This window comes from Dromiciops gliroides, chromosome 2 (assembly GCF_019393635.1).
Source record: "Dromiciops gliroides isolate mDroGli1 chromosome 2, mDroGli1.pri, whole genome shotgun sequence".
Lineage (NCBI taxonomy): Eukaryota > Metazoa > Chordata > Mammalia > Microbiotheria > Microbiotheriidae > Dromiciops > Dromiciops gliroides.
The window spans coordinates 354,157,170-354,180,027 of record NC_057862.1 but is presented as its reverse complement, the minus strand read 5'-3'; the positions used below and the strand labels follow the sequence as shown (position 1 = coordinate 354,180,027).

Genomic DNA, 22,858 nt, shown 5'->3' with positions numbered 1-22,858 from the left:
CGAGGCTACCAGCACGCTGCACTAAGCATGCGCAAGAGCATGCGTAGAAAAGGTACCGACGTCGGCGTCGGCGACTGCGGAAGCGGACGACTTGCGCGCGGGTTATCGGTAGCATCTCTTGGGCGCGTGTGAGCTGCTTGGACTCGTAGTGTCGGAGTCGCTACGATGCCTAAAGCGAAGGGAAAGAACCGGCGGCGAAAATTCGGTTATAATGTTAACCGGAAGCGGCTGAACCGTAACGCGCGGAGGAAAGCAGCGCCGAAGATCCAGTGGTGAGCGCGAGGGCCCGGGGCTGGGGCATTGAGGGTGCGGGAGGCGTGCGGAGAGGCCGGCCTTCGCTCACTGCCCTGCTTTTGCTCCCGCAGCTCTCACATCCGCCATGCCTGGGACCGCTCCAAGTCCGTGCAGCAGAACCTGGCGGAAATGGGCCTCGCCATGGACCCCAACAGGGCAGTGCCCATCCACAGAAAGGTACGTTCTGGCCCCGGGGCCTCACGCAGGGCCCCCAACACAGGCCCTTTAGCAGGTGAATCCTTCAGGTACCCCCAGCCCAGCGGAGAACTCATCTTTCCCCCCCTCTTTCTGTCGAGGATGCCACTGAGGTTCCCAGACCACCCATGAGTCATCCATTCCTCATTCTCCCATACCAAGCTTCCCGTCACCCAACAATCATTTACCAAGTGGTAGGCATGGTGTTAAGTGCTGGAAATAGAAAGGCAGGCAAAGGCTTCTTCTACTCTCAAGTCTGTTTTCACGTCTTTCAAAATGAGTTTCTTTATTCACGCAGCTCCTACCCTTGTTCAGGTTCTCATCATCTCTAACCTTTTCTCTTAGTCTCCTTAAATTGTCTCCTACCTCCAAGTTTTCCAGTCCATTCTCTCCATTTTCTAATCTATTGCCTGAATTGTTGTCAAAGTGATATTCTAAAACATAGGACAGAATATGTCGCTCCCTTGTTCAAAAAGCTCCAGTGCTTCCCTTTTCCCCAGGATCAAATACCCCTCTGTTTGGCATTTGCACTCTTTTGCAGTCTGGCTCCAGTCTAGCTTTCCAGATTTATTACACATTAATCCCCTTCAGAGTTTAGGTCAGGTGCCATCACCTACTTGAAATGCCATTCCTGATTCCCCCAAATGCTAGTGCCCTTTCTGATGCAACTTGTGGGCTCCCCCCCCCAAATCGTGTATTTACTTTGTATATCGTTCTTACCTAGTTATTTGTGTATATGTTTTCTGAGTTAAGTTCCTTGAAGACAAGGATTCTAACACTAAGTTGAGCATACTGTGGACACTTAATAAATACTTATTTATTGACCTGAGTGCTGAATTCTAATGTCAGGGGGTTTTTTTTCCTTTTTTGTCTTTTTTTTCCAGTGTCAGGTTGATACAACTTCATTTAGAACCTACTTGGGAATATCTAGATAAAATAGGAAGCTAGTAGATAACATGTATTCCCCCATCCCAGGTGAGCTAATCCCTGGCTAGACTCTATACTTTCTCGTTCAGTGGCAGAGGGGTATGAGATGGGTTTGTCATCTCATTGAGCTGGTATCTTGAGGGTATGTCCCTAGGTCTGAAAGCTTTCACACTCTTGCAGTTGAATTTGCCTTACAAAACTAATGACACCGGCTGTACTTCACAGTTTGTGATTCTTGCCCCAGGTATCAGAATTGATAGTTATGATTCTGTCCCTGCCTCTTCATAGTGAGCTTCCCTATCCCGGGACAGACACCACCTCCCCAATACCTCTTGGAAGTGAAGGATTCTTCAACCCTAAGTCAGAGTAGCCTCCTTGTGCTTTGTGGCGGATATAGGCTAAGTCCTCCTCCATGTGTGCCCAAGCTTTGGTTAGACCATGGCATGATCCCAGGGCTAGCTTCTCTGACATTTGTTTCATCTGGGAAAGTAAAGCTAGTGAGAAAAGCACAGGACTTGGAGTCAGGAGATCTAAGTGAGTTCTAGTCTTGGTTTTACTACTAACTTGCTGTGGAACTATGGGCAAATTACTTCACCTTTCTGGGCCTTGGTTTTCTCATCACTAAAAGCTACTAACTCTTACTTTTTGCTAGTTTATACAAAAGTGTGCTTACTTGCTGTATGACCCTGGGCAAGTCATTTAACGCCAATTGCCTTCCACCCCCCCAAAAAAAAGACCATATGGGAAACTTCAGACTTTTCTAAGTACAAATGTGACACACAGCCTTGATCAACCTGGGTCTCCAGGGAAGATATACGTATTGGACCTGAGGAAAAACTGTAACAGGAATCACAGAAGGTCAGAGCTTGAAGCAACTTTAGAAATAAATCATATGGGGCAGCTAGGTGGCGCAGTGGATAAAGCACCAGCCCTGGATTCAGGAGGATCTGAGTTCAAACCCGGCCTTAGACACTTGACACTTACTAGCTGTGTGACCCTGGGCAAGTCACTTCACCGAAAAAAAAAGGAAAGAAAGAAATCATATATGCCAATGCCTACATTTTATAGCTTAAAATAGATTTTCAGATATGTTTATGCAGCCCTAACCTTTCTCCTAACCTCCATTCTAACACCCCTAGTTGCCTATTGGACATCTCAAAGTGGATGTCCTGTCATGCTTAATTTCATGTGTCCAAGATGTAACTTCCACCCCACCTTCCCCTCAGTCCTTTTAATTCTACTTTACAGCATCCTCCTTTCTACAAGATGCCTTTCCTGGTAATCCTTATTTTTTGAGACTATCTCAAATTTGTCATATAAAGATTTTGTTTGTACATAGTTATTTGCATGTTGTCTCTCCCACACCCCCAATTAGATTGTGGGCCTCTTGAGGGCAGGGGCTATTTTTGCTTTCTTTGTATCACCAAAGCTTAGTCCGATGCCTGGAATATAACAGGCACTTAATTAAAAGGTTGTTTACTTCATTAGAGAGAAATTGTCCTTGCTGCCAGAGTTTTGGGATATGTATGTTTGTTTGGCTAGCTTTGGTAGTGATACTCCAGCAGCTGACTTTTGGTGTGTTTTGTTGAGGAGAAAACACTTTGGGAGCTATTTTCACAGAATGATGAATTACTTGATTGTAGTTTCATCAGTATCTTTTGAGTTTGTTCTTTAACACCACAAACATTTCCAAATCTCTCCTCTGCAACTGTGAAATCATTTTCCAAGCATATTTTTTCATAGACAGCGTCTTCCCTCATAGGTAACAGCAATGGATGTGGATGTTAGCAAGGAAAAAAGGCCCAAGAAGATAGTTCGGAAGCCGTATGTCTTGAATGGTAAGTATAATGGTTATGCTCCCTTGGATTATGTGCCTCCTATCTTGGTTTTTTTTTTTTTTTTTTTTTTTTTTTTTTTTTTTGCTGGGCAATGAGGGTTAAGTGACTTGCCCAGGGTCACACAGCTAGTAAGTGTCAAGTGTCCGAGGCTGGATTTGAACTCAGGTACTCCTGAATCCAGGGCCGGTGCTTTATCCACTGTGCCACCTAGCTGCCCCCTGCCTCCTATTTTTTTTTACCTCCAAATGAGTCTGGAAATTGTTTTCCAGATTCAGAATTTAAAAAAAAATTAAAATAAACATGTAAGGACAGCTATGTAGACTTACTGATGTGGATTATTTTGGAAAGAGTCAAGATTGTAAGTCAAAAAATCTAAATTCTTATTTTAGTTTCACCACTTAATAGCATCACCATAAACAATACTTAACTATCCTGAGCTTGTTTTTTATTTGTAAAATGGGAATAAAAATCCCTTGTCTGGCCTGGTTGTTGTAAGTTAATCATGGATGTGAATATACTTTAGAAATGAATCATTATGTAAATGGAGGGCTTAGGTCTTGGCCAAGCACATTTTGACAGTGGCTGATTGTGCTTTGTCATACTACAATGGGTAGTCAGAAGAGTTTAAAATAAAATCAGAGGATTGAATGTGACCTAACTAGAGACACTTAAAGTCAACTCTAACTTCAGGCATTAGGAAACTGGCCAAAGAAGGAAAAGTAACTTGCCCAAGAGCACAGTTGGGGTAAAGCTAGTACCAGAACCCAGGGAGTACATAGGATGATAGAATTTAGTAGAATAGGACTCTTGATATCATCTAATCAGTTTCTTTAAGATGAGGAAACTGAGACTCAGGTTAATAAACTGGTTCAAAGTCACATAGAAAGTAGAAGAATTTGATTTCTGGGCTTCTGACTCCAAAATCACTGTTTTTTCTGCCAACTTACTTAGAAGGAGGGTGAAAAGGATGGGTGGCTGGCATACTTCCTAATAGCTTAATAGTTACTCTCAAAAATTGTTATGTGGTGAATGGTGGAGAAGTTGGGGGGAAGGGAGGAACGACTGAATTTGAGTTCTTGGTGATGGTCTGATCTCCTTGAAGTGATGTCTAATTACCTATAGTTTTAGGAAGCTATATCCTGTCAGATAACAATAAATTTCTATTTTTGTGTTTTACAGTTAAAAAGGTGCTTTCCTTATAATAGCACTGTGAGGTAGATAGTAAAGATATCATCCCCACTTTTTAGATGAAGAAACAGGCTTAGCCATATGAGTGACTCAAGTTCACACAACTAGAGGGTTGGAGCCAAAATTGGAACCCAGGTTTGAATACTCCTAAGTGCTCTCTGTCTCCTGTGTGTATAGGTTAGGTGACCTAAAGGTTGTTAATGAGAATCTAAAGGAAAGGTCTGGGCCATATCTTTTTTCTGTGTTTCCAGACCTAGAAGAAGAGGCCAGCCTGCCTGAGAAGAAGGGTAATACCCTTTCACGGGACCTCATTGATTATGTGCGCTACATGGTTGAGAATCATGGGGAGAACTATAAGGTGAGCCTTTGCTTAACTTCTTGGGTCTCTTAGATCCTGCCCAGAAGGGCCACTAGCCCCTTTTCCCCAAGTTCCTGAGCCACTGTGTGGCTTTGTGGATTATGTTTACATATGTGATTTCACTCTGAGCATCTGCATGAAAAACATAAAATTTACTTGGGGGGGGGCTATGGGGGGGTCAAGTGACTTACCCAGGGTCACATAGCTGGTAAGTGTCAAGTGTCTGCAGCCGGATTTGAACTCAGGTACTCCTGAATCCAGGGCCGGTGCTTTATCCACTGTGCCACCTAGCTGCCCCAACTTTTTTTTTTGTTTGGAATTCTCTCCCTCTCTTACCTATTGAGAAGGAAAGGAATGAATACCCATTATACATATGAAATCATGCAAAACATTTCCATATTATTTACTCCACTTTTTAACGAAAAAGATACTTGAGGAGAAGAGAGAGGAAGACATGTTTGTTAGAGAGTGACTGATTTGTCAACAAAATGTATCAAGATATATATATATATTTTTTTTTTAAGGAAGCCTTTATTACAGCCCATAATGTACATGCAAGAATTGGCAATGTGATGTGTTACATTCCTTTAGGAAAACTTTGCTACAGTAGCAAGTTGGAGGCACTTTTCTTAGAACAGGAGAGTGATTGTTTCTGCTTATGAACATATTAGGGTTTATAATACTCTTTCCTCACAACAACCCTGGGGATGGCAGTACAAATGTTATACCCCCATTTCATATAGGAGGAAACTGAGGCTCAGAGACAAGGTCCTGTATCCAGAGTTATATGCCTGTGTTTCAGAACTTCTGATACCTAGGTTTGCTTACTCTTAAGTCCAATATACTAGGCTGCCTCTTAGTCCAGTGCTTCATCCATACTGGGAAAGCATGTGGCCTTTTTACCCACTCTTCCTTTGGCAGGACTGAAATAGTTTTTCCTTTGGGTTCTCCTGAATTGGGGTATTTGACTTCCTGGTAACAACTATCAGCTATTGAAACAGCTCCTCCAGGATCCTTCAACTCAGATTTAACAGGGTCAGCATGTTGTGTTAGTGGGTGACTTAATTCCTGTATAGGCTTGGACCTTACTTTTTTTTTTTTTGTTTTGTTTTTGCGGGGCAAAAGGGTTAAGTGACAGGGTCAAACAGCTAGTAAGTGTCAAGTGTCTTCGGCCGGATTTGAACTCAGGTACTCCTGAATCCAGGGCCGGTGCTTTATCCACTGCACCACCTAGCTGCCCCACTGGACCTTACTTTTTGAAAGAGCGTCTCTAGATGGAGGGAAAGACATGTGGAGCAAGAAGGCTATCTCATGAACTTTTAGGGTGATCTCTCTGCCTCTTTTTTGTCCTTAGGCAATGGCCCGGGATGAGAAGAATTACTATCAAGACACTCCAAAGCAGATCAAGAGCAAGATTAATGTATACAAGCGATTTTACCCTGAAGAGTTCCAAACCTTTATCGATTCCCTGGAGAAGAACAAAATGGAAGTAGAGTGAAGGACTTGTGCCACAAGCTTGTTGTGGCTTAGCTATGTGAACATTGTTGGAGGCCTGGAGAACTAAGTGGGAAAATACACCTGGTGAGAAAGGAGTTCTATCCATACTTTCTTGGGGAAATCTTTCCCCGAGATCGTACCCATCTTTTCTTCCCAACGGGTGATGGGTCATAGAAAGGGGCTGTGCTGTTGCAGTAAGAAGTAGATTTCAGGGAGGAGGGGAGGAACCAGAAGGAGTTGCCTCGATAGAAGGGATGTTTTAAAATGCTGTCTCTGAACATTAAAGTTCGTGTGGCTTTGAAGCTTTCCAACAGCTGTCGGTCAGTTATAGAACCAAAGAGGCCATTAGTCCAGATGGCCGTGTTCCGCAAAGTCTGGGCACTCAGAAGGCCTTCCAGCCCAGTTACCCCCAACTGCCAAGAGCACCCTTCTAGCCCCTGAGGAGTGACAGGCCCTCTGTCCAACTCTCCCCCTTTGCTTCTGCTTCCTGGGCGAATGAGGAAAAGAAGTCTAACCCCTTTTCAACAAAGCAGTCCTTCTGATGCTTGAAGACAGCAGCTATTAGCCCACCTAAGTTTTTTCCAGGCTAAGTATTCTCCAGGCCCTATTTTCCCCTATTTTAAGGGTGAGGCCCCAAAGAGGTGAGCTTATTTGCTCAGGACCACATAACTAGTAGGAAGTAGTTAGGCCCTGAGAGTGAAAAAGTAGGGCTGTTAGGTGGCACAGTGGGTAGAGCAGTGTCCCTGGAGTCAGGAGGACCCAAGTTCAAATCCGGCCTCAGACACTTAACACTTACTAGCTGTGTGACCCTGGGCAAGTCAACCCCAATTGCCTCATCCAAAAAAAAAAAAAGGTGGAAAAGTAGGCTTCCTATTATAAGCTATCTCTCCTATTTGTGGATGGTATTGTATTGAACTGTGTGAGTCATTTGACCTCTCTTCTACTCAGTTTCCTCATTTGAGAATGAGGCTGTTACCTGTACTCTATCTACCTTTGATGGTGGTTGTGAAAGAAGTAAAGTGCTATTATGTATGCCATAAAATGTTATGTAAATATCAGCTTTTATTTGCTTAATAGTGATACCTTTGATTTATACAGTGCCTTGCAATTTATAAAGCACTTTTCTAACAACTGTCTTGGGAAGTAGGTAAAGATGGTATTTATATAGCATCAGAACAACTGAACTGGAAGAAACCTCAGGTTATCTAATCTAATCTGTACCTAAACAGTAATCTAACACTTGATTAGGGGACCCAGCTTCTTGAAGATCTCTAGCAATGGATAAATTTACCTTTGAAATAACAACTCTATTAGGAAATTATTCCATTTATTGAACTGAAATCAGTGATTTCCACCCATAATTATTCCTTGTCCTTTGGAGACAGAATAAGACTAATTCTTTTTTTTTTTTTTAAATAGTGAGGCAATTGGGGTTAAGTAACTTGCCCAGGGTCACACAGCTAGTAAGTGTTAAGTGTCTGAGGCCGGATTTGAACTCAGGTACTCCTGACTCCAGGGCCCATGCTCTATCCACTGCACCACCTAGCTGCCCCAAGACTAATTCTTCTTAACATGTAACTGTTCTAAATCATCTGAAGAGAACAATCACTATTAAGCCAGCCCACCCAAAGTTGTCTTCAAGCAAAATTAAATGGAAGGAACCTTAAGAGTAATCTGTTCCCGGGGGCAGCTAGATGGCACAGTGGTTAAAGCACCGGTCCTGGATTCAGAAGTACCTGAGTTCAAATCCGGCCTCAGATACTTGACACTTACTAGCTGTGTGACCCTGGGCAAGTCACTTAACCCCCATTGCTTGCAAAAATAAATAAATAAATAAATGAAAAGGCGCAACTTTCCTACAACTGAAAAAAAAAAAGAGTAATCTGTTCCAATCCCTCCATTTTACAGATGAGGAAACTGAGGCCCAGAGGACTTGGTTGACCATAGCAAAGAGCCAGAGCTAGGATTTGAACCTAGGTCTTTCCAGCTCCAAGTCCAGATTTGCTAACATTAAAGATAAAAGAAGTTGAAGGATTTATCCAAGATTGTGGAGCTAAAACTCACCAAGGTTTTTGATTCCAAGTTGCATTGCTTTTCCCATAATACCAGACTGTCTCTTCAAACCAAAATTCTGTTAAATAACACTGAGGGGTTGTTGGGGGTTTTTTGGGGGAGGGGGTATTGTGGGGTTTTTTGTAATATTTCTTTTATTTTGTACTTCTGGCATTTAGTTTCACAGTCATCTTTTAGCCACCAATGATCCTCCTTAGAAAAATTATAAACATAAGCTCCTAGCTAACTCCTTTACCTTTCAGAGTTGGATGTTGGTCATTCTTCCCTTTTTTTAATGGACATCCATCCAGATATCTCCTGAGAAGAGAAGGCTTGGGGTTTCTTCCCTCATACTTATACTTGGTTATCAAGTTATTAACTAAAATATGTGATTGCAATTCATAGGAATCCGAGAGGAAATGCTGCTGATCATAACACAGAAGGGATTCAGATAACACTAGCTGACAATATAGCACATAGGAAGTTTACAAAGCACTTTTCTTTCCTACATTACCTCCTAGTATCACCATTTTGTGGATGAGAATAAGATTGATACAGTCATTCTCTGAACCCAAATCCAGTTTAGCCTAATAGTTTTTAATTGCTGTATTAAGATGTTAATGACATGAATTCAAACATTTTTAAATGCCTACCATATCTAAAGCAATGAGCCATGTGTTGAAGCATTGTTTGCTGTACTATTTTCCAGCCTATCTGGACCTCACTGTGGTTTGGGATCCCAAGCTAACACTGGTGTTTTGAATGCCACCGTTGTGGTAGAAGCCAGATAATTTTGTCTGTCTAGTGTTTCTGGGCATTAAGAGCTTTGATTCACTCTCTCCAACAAGCCAGCAGTGATACAAAGTCCTAGCCAGAAGAAGCCTCAGATGTATCTGTGCTGTTTCCTCTGACAAAGAACTAATTTTCTAGACTTACATGGGGGCTGAGTATGAAGAGCTCTCCTTGGATATACAAAAGTGTCCATTATTTTTATGGCTATATTTAGTGTAAGTAGTCACAAAAGTCAGTTCAGTTTCCCACATCGATGCAACTATAGGCCAGACCTTTAAAATTAAGTCTCTGTAGAAGAAAAGCATATACATACCCTGGGGAAAAGTTATTAAGTACCATATTAAAAATATTTCCTGTTAAAGTTTTTGCATTTTATTTTCACTCAAAGATGCTTTCTCATGTTTATTATCTTCACTTTTGTTATAGTCTGAATAGAAAGGAACCTTAGAGATTATTTAGTTTTAGCACCCTCATTTTTAGATTAGGAAATAGGGCCAAAGAAGGTAGTCTCTGGCATCTCTAATAAGAGTATGATTATATCCTGAACACTGGTTATACAATTACAATTTGCAATTTTTTTTCGGGGGTGAAGCAATTGGGGTTAAGTGACTTGCCCAGGGTCACACAGCTAGTAAGCGTTAAGTGTCAGGCTGAATTTGAACTCAGGTCGTCCTGACTCCAGGGCTGGTGCCCTATCCACTGTGCCACCTAGCTGCCCCCATACAAATACAATTTGAGGAAAAGCAGTCTATTCAGAGCAAAATGCTAAATAATGAGCTGTGTTTACTCACCCCTTGTGAAAAAGGCTTAGCTATTGAACCAAGCTTGAAACATCCTAGTCATGAGAAGCAATTGGTAAATTTTTCAGACCATCAGTAGGCATGTAACCTGCCTAAACTGTTAGGGTGGAAAGACAGTAGATCTGCATTCACTGGGCTTGGGTTCAAATTCTGGCTTTCCTATTTTCTGTGTGATCTTGGGCACATTTCTTCATCTCCTTGGGTGCTGGATTCCTAGTCTATAAAATGATTAGATTGGATAATCTCTAGATCAGGGCTGCTTAAACTTTTTACTTGCCACCCCTTTTTGCCTAAAAAATTTTTCTGCAACCCCAGGTATATACATATATAAAATAAGCATACATAACCTTTTACTGTTGCCATTTTTTTTTTTTTTGCGACCACCACATTCAGTTACCCACAGTTTAAGAAGTTTTGCTCTAGGTGACCCTTTTCACTTTAAATCCTATATCACTCAAGCGGTTTTTAATCTAGTTACAGTCAGAAGACAGGTTCAATAGACACAAGTTCTCGATGATGTGTAGCTGTCATCTAACCCCAAGGTAAGTTTGGAGTCAACGAAGGGGACGTGCATGTCTAGGCTGGATTAGAACTCCAAAGCAGAGGTTATAGGGTAGGAGCTAGCTACATGGAATCAGGTAGTGAAAACTGGGTTGCCAGAGTTGTCTTTAAAGCGGAATAGTTTGTGAACTGAGTTCCATAGGGTCAGAGACGGGTGAGAAAAATTGCTCAGGAGTTGCTGAGGAAGAAGCACCAGGAGAACTAGAAGGCAGTGAAGAGTCCTTAGCAAATGATGTTTATGTCCTTATTTTATCCTGTTAGGTACCAGGTGAGGTGATAATGCTGTGATTGGCAACCCTGTAGCCCAGGTAACAGTTCCCAGGAGCCTCTCTAGCTCTCCCATGCAGTACCATTCCTGAAGAATATTTCCAGTGAAGCTTTTTTTTTTTAATTGCCAAATGACCCCAACTCAGTATGATATTTTGGTGGGGAGAAAAGTATTCACAAAGTCTAAGATAATACTGCTTCCAAATGTACTTATTCTAGAATAAGGAAGCAGTAGTCCATAGACTAAAAAGGAAAGTCAGGAAATCATTCTGATGGCTAAAGGAACTAGACATCTCTACAATTGCAAAGGACATTTCTAAAATCTTCAATCAATAATTGCCACACAATGTAACCATTTACAATTCCGTGGGAAACAAACTTTATTTCTAAATTACTGGACAGCTAATTAGAATTTCATGTGGTTGGGGCAGCTAGGTGGCGCAGTGGATAGAGCACCGGCCCTGGAGTCAGGAGTTCCTGAGTTCAAATCCGGCCTCAGACACTTGACACTTAACTAGCTGTGTGACCCTGGGCAAGTCACTTAACCCCAATTGCCTCACTAAAAAAAAAAAAAAAAAAAAAAGAATTTCATGTGGTAGTGATAATTTTTGTCTACAACAAAAGTAGACAGTAGGGTATGATAAGTATGTTTTCTTCTAGGGGACAAATTTCCAAACTTAAGCTTTCTTTCATTCATTCTTACCTCACTTTTATGTTTTATGTATCTTGGTCCTCTAATTTAGCTGGATTATGGAACTGAAATTTATTTTTTTTTTTAAGGCAATGAGGGTTAAGTGACTTGCCCAGGGTCACACAGCTAGTGTCTGAGGCTGGATTCGAACTCAGGTCCTCCTGAATCCAGGGCTGGTGCTTTATCCACTGTGCCACCTAGCTGCCACCTGGAGTTTATTTTTTTACTTTTGGATTTGCCTAATAAAAATTTGACTCCCCCCATTCCTCCCCCCCAATCTAAAAAGCAAGGTAATTGGATGTTTTTCCTATTGGAGAGACAAGAACTAAATCATACTGCTTTTTACTTGATGTGGCCCATGCCAAATTTTTTTCCCTGTTACCTATAGAACTAGCTTTATATCATACATGTCAACATATATGAATGATAATATATGGGCTTAAACTTTTTCCAATCATGACCCCTTTTTGCCTGAGAAATTTTTACATGATCCCGATTATATAGGTATATAAAATAGGTATACATAACCTTTTATTGTTGCCAAATTTTTTGTGACCCCCCCCATTAAGTTATTCGACCCTATATGGTTTAAGAAGGTAGGATGTATGTCATGTATATAACATGAGTTTTCATAGAAAGATGTTAGAACCCTAGCATTTCAGAGCAACAACCTGGAGATCATCTAGTTTAACCCATTTTGCAGATGGGTCCCAAAGACGGGAAGTGACTTGCCTGAGGTCACATGTACAATTAGTGGTAAAGCTCAGACAAGAATCCCAGGCCTCTACTCCCGTACAGGTGTTATTTCCAATATGGTTATTAACTGTTTCAAAGGGAACACTGGCATGGATAAATTAAAATTCACACTGTATTTACCTTTGAAACATTTGATGATGTTCAGTAGAACTAACTAAATGATTTGTTTGCATTCCCTGAGTGCACCAACCTGGTAGTGGCAGACAAGTAGTCCAGATTTTAAAATTTTAAATTCACTACAGGCTGCACCGGCCCTGGATTCAGGAGGACCTGAGTTCAAAATTGGCCTCAGACACTTGCCACTAGCTGTGTGACCTTGGACAAGTCAACCCTCATTGCACCCCCCCCCCAAAATGAAAATTCATTACAAGTCCATTAACAGTTGATGCCATTACAGTATTTTTTTCACAGGCTTCAACGATCTAAAAGCCCAATAGCACTATTTCCATTGCCTTCTTGGACAGTCTGTTACATTGATGACATCCACAACTTTAGTACTTTTGCCCTTACTGACCTTCCAATATATGAATAACAGCACCAAGAAACAGGATTGAGTCTGGAATTTGGGCCTGCTTCCTTTAAAAATTTTAAATGGGGAGGTTGCTATCTTGGGCTGAGGCTCAAGCTCAGCCTTGTTGGCCTAATGGGGATGATTTCATTAAGCAGTTTTCTGCCCCTGTGAGCCTAAGTGGATAGATGGGGGAGAAGAGTTAATGTACTGTACAACAACTCTTGAGAGCCTGTAAGTACATGCAAGGCAAGATTTTAAAGCTGGATGGGATCTTTGAGATCATCAACTCTGCCCCCTTTATTTTACAGTTGATGAAACAGGTCTCAAGAAGAGGAAGTGACTTGTCTAAGGTCACACAAAGTAGCACAACTCAAACCTAGGGGTCTTCTGACTTAGTGCACTACACAACAGCTGCCTCCTTTTTTTCTATCTTCTTACTAACGGTTTGTGCTTGTTTTGGAGTGTGACAGCCCTGAGGAAGGGAGTTGCAGCGATGTCAGGTGTGGCCAGGGTCACAGTACAGTGACAACAGGGTGACCTCAAGAAAGTGCCTCTCTTTTAGTTCACAAATGTTCTTCCTTGACTTTAGATCAAGAAGCAAGTAAGCTCAGAACTTGGCATTTTCCTTCCCAGATCCTGCTGGGAGAACATATCCTCCATGTTAATCTGTCACCGAAATAAGAATAGTTTATTTTAGACTACTCCATCCATAGGAGGGGACCTGGAAACATGTTGATCATTACAGGCCAGGACCAGAACTCAGTGATGGACAGAACCCCAGAAGGAATTACATGTGAACAGTTGGTGTCATTGCCTCCAGGAGCCTAGGCAATCACTGTACCCATGGTAGAGTCAGATTCCAAGACCTTAAATGAAACTTTGAAACCTTGACAGAATCAGGATCTCACTGGCATGAACACCTTCTCCACTGGTCCAGATTTCAACCAGTTGATGAGTTGTGGCCATCTCAGATGCTGTCCATCATTATCTGTAGATGCTCTGCCCAATGTGCTAGAGATCTTTTTGAATTCTTTTAATATGTTCTGGATGCTGTGGCTATACTTATTATCTGTCACTCTTGCTCCATGGCCAGCCCATTTCTAGTCATGTTTATTCTCCATAGCAGACTCCATACCATTCTTCAAGTTCATCACTAGCAATAATGCACTTTTTTTGTGCTTGGCACTTCACTATTTAGTCTCCTCACTGCCCTTTGGGTCACTGGTACTTTTGATTCTTCGGTGTGGCATTCCATGATTGTCAGCCCTGTAGCATCACTGGGTGAAATGCTGGCCTTAAGAAGATGGGCTTTTACTACAGCCACCAGCTTGGGATCATTTAAAGTGCTGCACAGTTTTCTCAAAGGCAATCCCACTTTATCTTCCATTCAGTTCTGGGCCTGGCTCATTGTCCCTATTCAGCGCCTCCGAGAAAACTACACACACCCCATCTAACCACAAGTCGGATCCCTGAAAATAAGCTTTCCTCATCTGATACCTTTGTGGTAACCTATGAAGCAAATCAAAGTGAATAACAACACTAATAAAAAAAATAATTCGGGTATTAGCCCTGACCTATGGTTTCAGTAGTATAAAAAATTGCCAGTCAGTAAACTTCTCTACCAATAGTTAGGCAACTGTTCTGTAACTGTAGTCCAAGAAACACAAAGCAGCATAATTGAGGCCGCATAGCCAGTATCAGTCCAAGGTGAGGCTTGGACCCAGGTTTTCCTGACTCCTGGGCCAGCTCTCTCCCTGCTATGCCATGCTTCCTCAATAATAGAAATTAATAGCTTATATTTCAGTGGTGCTTTATGGTTCACAAAATGCTTTGCTCACAACAACCCCGTGAAGGCAATAGCACCAAGTTCAGAGAACCATACCATGGCCCCATTCAACAGGAGCAGGGGGAAGAGGAGGGTCTTTTAACCCTGTGTCAGGCAGAGATGAAGAAACTGAGGTTCAAGGAAGCGAAGCATTTTGCTTGCAGTCACATGGATCATAAGTAACCGCTACATTTGAGTCCAGGTCTTCTGACTCCAAATCAAGTGTTCTTTTCCATTATACTATAGTATCATTAATAAGCCACTTCCTCTATGAGATGGTTTGGCACTGTAGGCAGGTTATCCAAGGGCCACCTTGTGGCCTGAGAACTGAGGGCTCTGCTGAGAGCAGAGTCTAAAAGGACTGTTCACTGTGGGGTTCCCTGGAAGGTGACCACTGCTCTAGTCATCCCAGATACAGTAGGCAGAAAAGGAAAGGATCCTTTCATGAATTCCATTCCCAGGAGCCCAAGGAAAAGAAGGAAGTCAACAGTATCTACTAAGCTAATCCAGGGCTCCTAAATTCTTTTCCTTTGCAGACCAGGATTGTAATTTTAGGACCCAGGTTCAGGATTTAAGACCTGGAAAGAACCACTTTAGAGCAACCCTTCCTCTTACAGATGAGGACATAGGCCCACAGAGGTGAAGTGACTTCCCTAAAGTAACAAGTATTAACTAGCAAGGTCTAGATTGGAACCTAGGTCTTGACTCCAAATCCAGGGCTTTTGGTGATCCTTAAAAAAGCTCCTCTCTAATCTGAAGGTTATCAGGTAAACTTCTGCTGGAGGACTGGGCTAGGTGGGAAGGTGAGTGGGGAGCCCTTACCCCAGGAGGTATATTTCCAGTCAGGCTTGGGAGAGAAGGTCCAATAGCAGCGTCCAGACATGGTGAATGCTTGGAGGTGAAGATCCTGGCCCGGCTGGGGGAATGCTGGCTGGCAGCAAGAAAAACTCACGCTGGCCAAAGGCTTGCAGGTCCAGTTCTTGCTGTAGCTGAGCCACGCTCAAGGCTTCACTCTTGTCCTATAGATGAAGAGGGGGCCAAGTCTGAATGGCAATACCATGACATTTGTCACACTAGTTAGGTAACCCAAGAGGGCAGGTGGGCCTGTGTCCATTAGCCCTGCTTGGGGTGAGGGGAATTTGGAGAAGGTACAACCGTGGAGTACTGTGTTGTGGATTCAATTCTTCCCTCCTCTCCTGTCTATACCCGTCCATACCACCTTCTTCCTCTTTCATTTTTCTCTTTCTACATCCCCTCCCATCCCCAGTCATTGGTGGGGGGGGGGAGGGTGTGAATGGGGCCACAACATAGCTTTGCTGATTAAATACTGGATAATGGTGGGCCTTGCAAGAGGGATTCCCTTTCATTGGCCATCCTCCATGATTACAATGTCCTCCCTCCTTACTTCCACCTCCTGACTTCCCCAGCTCAAAGCCTAGCTTCTTGCAGGAGACCTTTCCTGATCCAACTTCCTTCACTCCTAACTCTTCTCCCCAATCCACCCCAGTGCCATCCCTTGGGAAGGGCCTTCAACAATTTCCACTGCATATATCTTATTCTGTTATGTGTTGCCTTTCTTTGCCTATCCTCCCCACTTATGACAATATTTGGCATAATAATAGTAAGTACCTAATAAATACTTGTTTTTTGATTGCTCCCCGACATCCATGACATACCTGGAATTGCCATGCTTCCCACTGTAGACACTGGCTCTTAGATAAAAATAGGGGTGGAAAATCAGAGGATTGACATTAAAGGTCTTCTGACTGTAAATCCCTTGCTCTTTTTCATTACAACATAGGATGCCTTAGCTTAGGGGCTTTATATTTAGTAGAAGGACTTTAGCTTATAAAGATGGAAGGGGATCTCAGACATCATCTAATTCAATTCTTCCATCATGTCCTCATCCACAATAGTCAGCTTTCCCTTCCCCATTCTTGCTCCTGTTCTAGGACCCCACAACCTACTTTAGGGAGATGTTTGTATTGGAATGAACCCTGAATGGGAAATGAAGAGGCTTTGGTTTGAATCCCCAGTACAATGTAAGCTTCTTGAAAGTATAGAGTGTGTGTTCTTTTATTTTCATAACCTCAACACCTATCACAGTGCTTTGCATATAGTAGGTAATTAATGATTATTGAACTTCATTTTGCAGATCAGTAAATGGACTCCCAAAGAATGGCTTAGTTTAATCTTCTGAATCCAAATCCAAGGTTCTTTCCCCTACACCAGATTCCATTTTAAGCAAATGAAATTATAATAAAATCTGTTGGCTTCTTAACAAGCCTGACAACCTACTCTTCCTTCCCTTCATCCTTTAACATTGATGCCAGATTAATCTTCCTTACACAAAGGCTGAGCAAGTTAATTTTCCTGTCTAGGCCTCAATTTTCTCATACAAAATGAGATCATCTCTAAAGTCTTGCTCCATCTTTAAAATCTCTATGTCCAGGGGCAGCTAGGTGGCACAGTGGATAGAGCACCGGCCCTGGAGTCAGGAGTACCTGAGTTCAAATCCAGCCTCAGACACTTAACACTTACAAGCTGTGTGACCCTGGGCAAGTCACTTAACCCCAATTGCCTCACTAAAAAAAAAAAGTAAAATCTATATGTCCTACGTAGGTAAAGCCCCCAAATTGAGACATCTCTCTGCAGCTGTGGTATAGGGGGATGACTTGGGGGTTGGGACTAATAAAATTTAAACTGGTCAACTAGTTATCAGGATAGACACACCTAAGAAGTAGGAGGAGATTGAATTCTATAGCAGGAAAGTCAATTGGGCATGGCTACCATCTGAGCTAGGAGACAGAGATAACTCCAGAGGTCAGGACTATCATTCCAAAGAAAATTCCCTACTCTCAGGAATCTTTCCCCACCCCCAAAGGAAACTTTCCATTGTCAGGTGGTTACCCATCTGTTCCCCCATCTGTCCTCTATCAAAGCTTTGGCCTCCCTTCAGTAAAGGAGGAAGATGTCTCAGAGAACTCTAAGCCATCTCCTCCCCTCAAGGAGTAGTCTTTGACTTCCCTCTTGGTCACTTTCTCTCTCTCTCTCTCTCTCTCTCTCTCTTTTTTTTTTTTTAGTGAGGCAATTGGGGTCAAGTGACTTGCCCAGGGTCACACAGCTAGTAAGTGTTAAGTGTCTAAGGCCGGATTTGAACTCAGGTACTCCTGACTCCAGGGCTGGTGCTCTATCCACTGTGCCACCTAGCTGCCCCTCTCTCTCTCTCTTTGTGGGTCAGCGAGGGTTAAGTGAGTTGCCCAGAATCACACAGCTAGAACGTGTCAAGTGTCTGAGGTCAAATTTGAACTCAGTTCCTCCTGAATCCAGGGCCGGTGATTTATCCACTGCACCACCTAGCTGCCTCATTGGGCACTTTCTCTTGAGCCCAAATGAAAGACTAATTAGATTGTGTGCCAGAGTTGTAATTCTTTAAAGAGGAATACCTAAGGACCCCCACCACGTATTCCATGACAGGAAGAACAATGGGTTTGGAATTGGAAGACAGGTTTAATTCCTGGTCTTAGCATTTACTAGCTGAGTAACTTTGAACAAGGTTATTTCCTCTGGACCTGAGTTTCCTAAGCTGTGAAACTGTTATGGGGGAGACAGGACTGGTCTCTTTTACCCCCATATCCCACAATCTTGTCACTTGGGTCCAAATTTGAGCTCTACCATTTTACTACCATGACTAACAACTCTCATTTAAGGTATGCAAAGCACTTTTCAATCATTACCTCATTTTATCCTTACCACAAACCCAGGAGTTAGAAACTATTATTACTCCCATTTTACAGATGAGGACATTCCCTTGGGCAAATCACTTACTCTTGCTGAGCCTGTTTTTTCTTTTGTAGAATAAGGATAATAATACTAATTACCTCAAGACTGCTGAGAGGAAAAAGAATGTAAACCTTAGAGCATTATGGAAATCACAGAGATTCCAGAGGCCATTGATAGGAAGAAAAATCCTTATCTACACCTAGGTATTTCTAGCTGTGGTTCTGTAGCAGCAAAGAACTGGAAACAGAGTTGATGCCTGATTGGGGAATGGCCAAACAAACTGTAATACAAGAATGTAATTGGAATATTGCCCTATGTTGTAAGGAATGAAGAATGTGATGAATATAAAGAAAAATGGAAACATCTACATGAACTGAGGCAGGGTAAAATAAGAGGGGCCAAGAAAACAATATGTACAATGACAATCACAATAAACAGAAAGAAATTACAAAGAAAAACCATGTCTTGAAAGAAGAACTATGAGAACACACCCCAACGCTACCCTTTTGCAGAATTAAGCTGAAAATTATGGTACATCATAGATTTTCAGACTACTCTGATCATTATGCTGATTTTTCCCTCTTTTTCTCTTATTTGTCTTTTAAAATATTTTATGGGATGGCTGTCTGGAAGGGGAAGGGAGAATGATGTGGGGGAAATCATGGCAATATAAAAAAGCAAACAATATCAATAAAAAATTTAGGTTAAAAAATTTAGCCATCGGGGGTGGCTAGGTGGCGCAGTGGATAAAGCACTGGCCTTGGATTCAGGAGGACCTGAGTTCAAATCCAGCCCCATTCACTTGACACTTAATAGCTGTGTGACCTTGGGCAAGTTACTTAACCCTTACTGCCCCACCAAAAAAAAAAAAAATTAGCCATCATCATAGTTATTGTTGAAATCCTCTAGTCAGCCTCCATGAACTGGTGCTAAAGACAAGTTCTTGCTTCATCCCCCAAGAGCAGAATCACTCACCTGTTTATTGGCTACTACAACCACAGGGCAGATCTGGATCTTCTGCCAGCAGCATATGCAGCTCCTGCCGAGCACAAGGTAGCCGTAGTCGGTCAGCAGAGTCCACCACAAACACCAACACATCTGCCTGGCTCAGGAACTCCTTCCAATAAAACGAAGGTTCTGGCTACCACCAACTGACAGAGAGGAATGGAGGGAGAGACAGACAGAAGGATCAAGGGGTTTTTTGGTAGAAAGGGATCCTAGAGATCATCTAATTCAGTGATCTTTTCTTGTTTTGTGTCCTGGACCCCTTCACAGAATAGTGTTAAATGTATAATGTAAAATACATAGGATTACAAAGGAAATCAATTATATTGAAATACAGTTATTAAAATATTTTTTAAACTGACAGAACCATTGAAATCTATTTATAGTCCATGGAAACCTGATCTGATCCAGACCTCTCATTTTATATATCAAGAAATTGAAACCCAGAGTGGGGAAGGGACTTGCCACAGAAACAAAAAAGCCAGCAGAACCAGGAAGCAGTCACTGACTCCAAATTAAGAGTTGTCTCCACAACATACTATGTACTGTGAAAAGTGTCAAACCATCCATTCACTGACCTCTTTCTGACCCCTCTGGGCCAGTATCATCATTTTGCCTAATCTCACCCAAACATACAAATACATACAACATGTCCATTCCTGCTACCAGTTCATCACCCTGAAGGTTCCTTTCTCCAGGAAAGCCCTCTTCTCTGTTGAGCAACCTTGCTTGCCTCCTACAGAGAAAGATCTCCCAATTTCCCCAGTTATTGGTGATGCCCAGTATGGTTAAGTTACTTTGTATTTTGTATTTACTTACCTTCATACTTGTTTTGTCCTCAGCCAATAGCAGAATGTGAGCTCCCTTGAGGAGAGAACCTGTTTTTTAGTTTGTTTGTTTGTTTTTGCATCCCTTGTCATAGTAGATAGAAAGCTGGCTTTGAAGCCAGAAAACTTGGTTTCAGGACCCACCTCTGATGCATACTGACTGGCTCCCTGGGCAAGTCATTGTCTCCCCAAGAGACAGAACCTCTCAGTATTTTAGACAGCTCTCTTGGACTAAAGGTCGCAGAGAAGGTGTTGACCTGCACTGGTAGGGGGAAGTTTTCCTCACCTGGGAGTTTATGAAATCACAAGCCCAGTGCCTTCTCCCAGTGCTGAGTATAGTGCCTGGTACATGGTAGGCACCTAAGAAATACCTGCTGAATTGAATCAAGGTCATTATCTTGGCTGTTCTCCAACACACCAAGCTCATTTCTAACTCTGTACTTTTACTTTTACAGACCTCCCCTGAGCCTGAAACATCTCTCCTCCCTTCCCATCCAAATCCTACCCATCCTGTAGCAACCAACTGGAACTCCAGCATCTCCCACAATCCTTTCTCAACTTTTCCAGTCAATTCAGATTTTCTCCCAGGCTACACCTGGAGTCTGTACCGTATACTCTAGCTGTCAGGTATATATAGTGGTGACATCTTACTGCCTAACTGCTTTGTGTGTCTTGGTTTGTCTCCCCCCTGCCCCCCAAGAGACAGCTTCCTGATAAGGGGGAACATTTCTGCTCATCTCTGAAATAAGAAAGCTAGACCAGGTCTCTGAAATCTCTTCCAGTTGTGACATTTTGTGATCTTATGATTTTTCTCTTGTACTATCTCAGGGCTTGGCAGAATGTGTATGTCATTAACCATTTATTTTTGTTTGACTTCTTGAGTGCCTAATAACTATTTTCCCCCATTCCTTCTCTTGATATGGGCATTGGCCAAGCCAAGCTCACCCTCTAGTAAATCCATCTGGAAGCTCTCAGTGGGGAGCCGAACAGAGTTGAAAACCCCAGGTGGGAGCCATTCGCCTCTTTGACTCCATGGCCAGAGAGGCAGTGGAGGATAGTACTTTTCCCAGCCCCATCCAGGCCCAGCACCAGGAGCCTGTCGCTCATCTGGATCCAGCTGCAGAGAAAGTAGATGAAGAGACACAGGATCAGAATGGAGAATGCAGGCTTTGTAGAGCCCCTCAGAAGCCCTTGGGAAACACCTACAGCTCTCTTGTTCTCCAAGAAATGGTCCCGATTTGAGAAAGCAGCAGCAACAGCAAGCTCTCTACTAAGTAAGATGAAAAGGGCATTCACACATCCCAAACTGTACCTATACCAACTCTGGCCTCCCAAAGGTACAAAGAACGGAACTGTGTGACCCTCCCCTAGGAAAAGAGCTGTGCATTTTTCTAACAACCCTTCTGGGACTATAGAGCACAGGTTTGAGAGAGAACTTTTCCCCAAGATCTCCATGAGAATATATAGTTAACTAATTTGTAAGATAAAGGAAAAAGCTGGCGCAGTGGATAAAGCACCGGCCCTGGAGTCAGGAGGACCTGAGTTCAAATCCGACCTCAGACACTTAATACTTACTAGCTGTGTGACCCTGGACAAGTCACTTAACCCCAATTGCCTCACCAAAAAAAAAAAAAGATAAGGAAAAAACAGGTTGCTCTCCTTTTGTTAGCTTGGACAAGCAGGCTTTGCATTGTTCAGTTTATGCAAACCAGATGAAAAGATTAAGACTGTGGTGTCAGAGTATGTATGCCTTAGGAAGATGAGTCTCCTCATCTGTTAAAAATGGGGGAACAAAACTACTCCATTTCTAAGGGCCCTTTCAGCGTTATAATTATTAAGTGCTAGAAGGGTGAAAACTAGATTAGCATAGGAAATGCCCAGGTCTCTAAGATAGGGTGGGGTAAAGACCTTAGAACGCCTCATGTAGACTGACGGACACAGGCTAGTACAGCCGCAGGAACAGAATTACAGATACGGGACAAAACTATGCACACATGGTTGTGCGCACACACAGATACACAAAAAGAGAGCGCAGATATACAAAATCACAGATGTGCAGGCACACAGATGCACATAGAGAAGCTCGGACTGTTGTAAGCTAACCAGCTGAGGAAACCCCAAGGTCACTCCATTGCCCACCCTGCGCCCCTCGCCAGCTCTCCCAAGAGGTGGAGGTGGAGGTGGAGGTGGGTGGGTGACATCTGATCCACCCTGAGATGTAGCCTGGCGGGCATTGTTCCTTGTATTGCGGTCCAGGGCTTCACGCTGGGCTCACTGCCCTCCTCTCGCCTAGCCTAGAGATCCCACTCACCTCTCCCACATAGGGGCTCAGCTCTGCTTCCCACCAGGGCCCTCCGCCGCCGCCCGTTACCGTCACTGAAGTAGGCCTTCCATACAAAGAAAAGCACCGAGCCCAGCACGGCGACAGCACCACCCAGCAATAGTATAACGTGGCTGAGGGGCCGCGGAGCCATGAGGAGCAGCAGCAGCAGCAGCAGCAGCAGCAGGAGGATGCGGGAGCCAGAACATAGGCAGAGGAAAAGCTTACGCCAAGCCACCACCCAGAACCCGCAAAATCCCGCCCTGAAGCAGCCGGTTCAGCCCAGCTGTGCGGCAGCTGCAGACTCTTACTCCCTCTCCTTCCTCCTCCCTCCCGCCCTCTTAAAGGGGACGAGCACCTTTCCTCCAGCC

At 43.0% G+C, this 22,858-nt stretch overlaps 2 protein-coding genes across 2 annotated transcripts; one reads left to right on the top strand and one right to left on the bottom strand.

Moving 5' to 3' along the window:
* The first annotated feature begins 40 nt into the window (after window positions 1-40).
* On the top strand, window positions 41-6,604 carry NOP16 (NOP16 nucleolar protein). The gene is made up of 5 exons (XM_043987289.1): window positions 41-272; window positions 366-471; window positions 3,179-3,254; window positions 4,694-4,800; window positions 6,155-6,604. The coding sequence occupies exons 1-5, from the start codon at window positions 166-168 to the stop codon at window positions 6,296-6,298; spliced, it is 540 nt and encodes a 179-aa protein (XP_043843224.1). The 5' UTR covers window positions 41-165; the 3' UTR covers window positions 6,299-6,604.
* Window positions 6,605-11,131: 4,527 nt separating this feature from the next.
* Window positions 11,132-22,858, bottom strand: ARL10 (ADP ribosylation factor like GTPase 10). The gene is given in 10 exon segments (XM_043987288.1): window positions 11,132-15,571; window positions 19,311-19,337; window positions 19,339-19,466; window positions 19,469-19,486; window positions 21,113-21,164; window positions 21,166-21,186; window positions 21,188-21,262; window positions 21,264-21,284; window positions 22,479-22,517; window positions 22,519-22,858. Coding segments are annotated over 10 exon segments (681 nt in total). The 5' UTR covers window positions 22,642-22,858; the 3' UTR covers window positions 11,132-15,394.